The sequence below is a fragment of the Pyrus communis genome, chromosome 5 (genome assembly GCF_041283825.1).
Source record: "Pyrus communis isolate YQ-2024b chromosome 5, ASM4128382v1, whole genome shotgun sequence".
NCBI classification, from domain to species: Eukaryota; Viridiplantae; Streptophyta; class Magnoliopsida; order Rosales; family Rosaceae; genus Pyrus; species Pyrus communis.
The window spans coordinates 32,254,220-32,258,971 of NC_142569.1; the positions used below are offsets into that span (position 1 = coordinate 32,254,220).

The window sequence follows — 4,752 nt, forward strand, 5'->3', positions numbered from 1 at the left end:
AATCGAGTACCAACATATGTGGGAATACATGGATGAGGTCTCGGAATCGGAGAAGAGTGCAATACTGGCTAAAAAAAGGGGCAAATTAGCTTGGGATGGTGGCGGCTAGCCCATAACAACCGCACGTTTGCCATGATACACCTATTCTGGAACTGCCGTGGTCTTGGGTCGAACATGGTAGTTCGGGCCCTACATGGGTAAATAAGAAAATTGAGACCCTCTATGATCTTTCTATCGGAGACAAAAATGAAGGATCATAGAATTGATGGAGTATGGAGGCGTATAAGGTCTCCAAATGGTTTTAATGTGTCACCATTCGGGAGAGTGTGTGGAATAAGTACGTGTTGGGATGACTAGGTGGAGGTCGAAAATATTTATTCTTCAAAACATATCATTGACACTCAAATGAGGAAAGGATGCACAACTTTGGGTGTGGGCCACTGGAGTTGACGGGACATCATATAGGAATGAAAATGAAGAATTCTGGGGGTGGATGAATATTCACTTCACTCCCTTAATTATTCCATGGCTATATTGATAAGACTTTTAATGAATTTATTTGGGACTCTGAAAAGTCGAGCGGGACAGAGGTGTTATATAATAGGCCCCATTATCTGAAGGAATACTTGAACTCCACGAAGTTGATGGATTTGGACTTCAATGGTCCATCTTTCACATGGAGAGGCGTGATGAATGGGATGTGGGTGGAAGAGCATTCGGATCGGGGGCTGATCAACAAACATTGGCAGGACCTTTGGCTGAACACCACGGTTATTCATGGGACGGTGTTGGGGTCAGATCATTGCTCGATTATTATCCAAATTGACCTGGGATGTAAGAGGGGCAGAAAAATGTTTCGATTCGAAGCCTTTTGGGCTAAGGAAGAAGAATGCAAAGAGCTAGTGAAAAGATGCTAAGAAAAGCATGAGGAAAAGAGTGCCCCAGTGAGATGGCTGAAAAGGTTAATGATTGTCGCTCTCAACTTATTAGGTGGAGCCGTAGCAAGTTCAAATTGAGGGGATGACAGATAGAGGACTTTCTCAATGAACTGGGGGAATTACACAAAAATTCGGGAGCAAACATTGAGGCGATAAAGGAAAAATCCAGTTTGATTGATGGATTATGGGCGTAGAAGGAAAGCTCTTGGCAACAAAGGTCAAGGGTGAAGTGGTTGCAGGAAGGAGATGCAAACACCAAGTTCTTCCACCAGTTTACTAATAGGAGCATATTTATGCGACTTTGTTATCTTATTTCTTTGCATTTACTTAGTTAATTTCCATTTATTTTGGTAATTTAAGTTATTTTTGTATTATTGTAGGTCCAGTTGGTAAAGATGACAATAAATAGTCAAATGGAGCAATTTGGAGCATGGATTGGATAGCATGCGTGGATAACATTTGGGTTGGACGTTTTTGGTGTTTAAATGGTGTTAGACATGTGCTAAAATCTGGAGAAATTAAAGTTGAGGCTTGGAAGACAAGTAATTACACAAGAAAAAGGAATCCTAGTTGGAGAGGAACCTTATCGTATCTTATCTTATCTTATCTTATATTATCTTATCCAACATTATCTTATCTTATCTCCAGCTGCAAGGAGGAATCCTAATCACATTCCAACACTTTCTACCTAATTTTTAGAGTCTTAAAATAACTCAAAAACGCCAAAACCCTTTGTTCCTTGGATTCAGCCATTTTCCCCTATATATATGAAAGTCCTGCAGAGATTTAGGGGGTGCCATGCCTACCATTCACCCACTGAAGTTGCTGGAATTTTCAGAGTTCTTTCTATCTTTATTTTAAGTTTCAATGTTTATAAGGGAATTTAAGGGAATTTACCTAATCATTATGAACTTATATTTGTAAGTAGTAAAAGTCACTAGTCATGATTGAGTTAAGTAAATTCTTGGCAAGAGTATCATGCTTTTCATAGTTACAAATGCTTTGTCAATGCTTATAATTTTCATAGAACTTAATGATCTTTGAGATGTATCTCTATCATGCTTTTCATAGTTAGGGAACTTGAGAAGAATAATTTGGTTGCATATCTGAGTCCAATTCAATGAAGTTAGGAAAATCTGAGAGTTAATTAGTGTTGTTTACAATTAATTTGGGGCATTGTCATTCATGGTTTATAGGAAGAATAACTAGAAATCGATTTGTATGCATATGATTAATGTGTGGAGAAGAATCCTTTAGCTATCCTTTCATCCATATTTCATTCACAACTTAATTTACTTGCTACCATGTAATTTTGTTTTCATTAAATTCGTCTAAAATCTCCCCCCTTCATTGTTTTGATGTTAGTTTAACCTAGTTTTCAGTTTTATAAGTTTAATTTGTGTTGATTATCATCCCTTCTATCCTCAGAATAGAAGGATCCCTACTTACTTGTACTACAATTGCATAATTTATAGGGTTTAATTTGTGTGTTAGTTTCTATCACACCATCCACATTACAACGATGCATGATGAATAAGGTTTCAAAAATCAAAGATGTAAACGGAGCTTGGGAGGAGAACCCTGGTCGGGTGTGAAAGTTGGTGGATGAGCACTTTAACAACACCTTTAGGTCTGGGGGACAATACTTGATAGCTTAAACCCAATAGTCACGGTAGAGATGAATGTGTCACTTACAGCGCTGGTCACGGAGGAGGAGATAAAAGATGCAGCGCTATAAATGGGGGGGTGGCTCAAAGCTCCGAGTCTAGACGGATTACAAGGGGTATTTTACCAATCCTTTTGGGAGAACATTGTGGGAGATGTGAATGACTAGTCCGATTTATGATATAGAGGCATGATAATCCAAGCAAACTAAACTCAACTCACATTGTGTTGATTCTAAAGGTGCCAACTTTGGAATGGGTAACGCAATTTCGGCTATAAGTCTTTGCAACTACTCATACAAGGTATTATCTAAGGTTCTAACGAATAAGCTAAAACCTATTTTGTTGAAGCTTATCTCTCCTACGCAAAATGCATTTGTTGCGGGTAAACAAATACAAGACAATACTGGGATTGCCTATGAGTTGTTTCACTTTCTCACGGTAAGAAAACCGAAATGCAAGTTTAAGCTTGGTATCAAACTTGATATGCAAAAAGCTTATGACAGAGTGGAATGAGATTTCTTAGAGGCGATCATAGAGAATGGGTTTTAATGTTACGTGGATGAAGCTTATCATGGGTTGTGTGACGTCGGTGAACTTTGCTATCATCCTCAACGGGCAACCAGGAAACAAGTTTGCTCCGTCGAGGGGTCTTCGACAAGGAGATCCTCTATCTTTGTACCTTATTCTCATGGTGGATGAGGTTCTATCCAGAATGATCCAGAGGCCTATTAAGAAGAGGCTTTTGGAAGAGGTGTGTGTTATGGGGCAAGTCATCTCCCACATCTTCTTTGCGGTTGACACACTGATATTCCTGAAGGCGGATAAGAAAAATTGTAGGAATTTGGTCAACCTCCTCAATGCGTATTGCTCGGCTTCGAGATAAAAAGTTAATTTGCAAAAATCTAGTGTGTACTTCGGGGCCAACATTCTGACGAATGTCTTTGCTAAGTTAGGTAATATTCTTGGCATGCCTGTGGTGAATAACCTGGGCACTTATCTAGGGGTCCCTGCAAGGGTCGATCAAAGAAATGGGGACTTGCTTATGTGAAGGATAGACTCATGGGGAAAATGCAAGGGTGGAAACAAAGTACCTTGTCAAAAGCAGGGAAGGAAGTAATGATTAAAGTCGTAGCCCAAGCTATTCCTGCTTATCCCAAGAACATTTTCAAGTTTCCTGTGGTGGTGTGTAATGAAATGGATGCCTTGATTGCTAAATTTTGGTGGTCGGAAGTAGGGGGTGAGGAAAACACATTGGGTTTCAAGGGAGACATTGGGTCTTCCAAAGCATTTGGGAGGTATGAGCTTTAGAAACTTTCAAGAATTTAATTATGCTTTACTTGCCAAGCAGTGTTGGCGCTTGATAAATGAACCAAATTCTCTTTGGGCTAGGGTAATTAAGGCCCATTACTTTTCGAATTTTTCATTCTTGGATGCTAAAAAATGGGGTAGAGCCTCTTGGGCCTAGACAAGCTTATTAGTGGGATGGGATTTGTCATTGCAAAGTGCTCATTAGCAGATTATGAGTGGGGAGGAGGTTCGAGTTTGGGTCGATAGGTGGCTTCCATCCTTACCAAAGGGACTTCTTACTCCAACCAGTAGGGTTGCGGTGATAAGAAACACTCAGGGTATGCTCTTTGATTTGTTCAATAACTGGTGAATGGGACATTAATTTTCTTCACCTATTCCTTTCTATAGAGGAACAAACGGCAATCAGGGAGACTCCAATTAGGGACCCGCGGAGAAAGGATAGGCTGGTATGGGCGGCAAGTAGAAATGACAAATACTCAGTCAGGTCGAGGTATCTTTGGGTGCAATCAAGGTCTCTCTCCTTAAGGGATCATCACTCTTCCTCCTCTCGATCCGTTCCGGGGTGGTCATAGAAGGTCATTTGGAAGTTGGAGGTGCCGTCAAAGATAGGTCATTTCATATAGGGTACTTTACACAATGTTATAGTAACTATGACTATGATATTTAGGAGGCAATCTTCCCCCAACCCAACATGCCGAATTTGCTGTAGCCAGTATGAAACAGCAGAACATCTATTACTCCTCTGCCATTGGGTCGAGACCATATGGTTTGGTGGGGCAGTAAATTACCAAGTTGACAAAAAGGCATTTCTAATTGGTTGCGTTGGCTGCAATCTGTCT

The 4,752-nt window shown here is 40.2% G+C and overlaps 1 protein-coding gene across 1 annotated transcript; it reads left to right on the forward strand.

Moving 5' to 3' along the window:
• The first annotated feature begins 3,143 nt into the window (after positions 1 to 3,143).
• LOC137725069 (uncharacterized) lies at positions 3,144 to 3,913 on the forward strand. Its single transcript, XM_068463675.1, has 2 exons — positions 3,144 to 3,466; positions 3,607 to 3,913. The coding sequence occupies exons 1-2, from the start codon at positions 3,144 to 3,146 to the stop codon at positions 3,911 to 3,913; spliced, it is 630 nt and encodes a 209-aa protein (XP_068319776.1).
• The last annotated feature ends 839 nt before the right edge of the window (positions 3,914 to 4,752 follow it).

Excerpts from the sequence above, each read along its gene's own strand:
- LOC137725069 (XM_068463675.1), top strand. The coding sequence starts at position 3,144 with ATGGGTTTTAATGTTACGTGGATGAAGCTTATCATGGGTTGTGTGACG. Across the intron at positions 3,467-3,606 it reads TTGGTCAACCTCCTCAATGC|GGGTCCCTGCAAGGGTCGAT; the intron begins GTATTGCTCGGC and ends GCACTTATCTAG.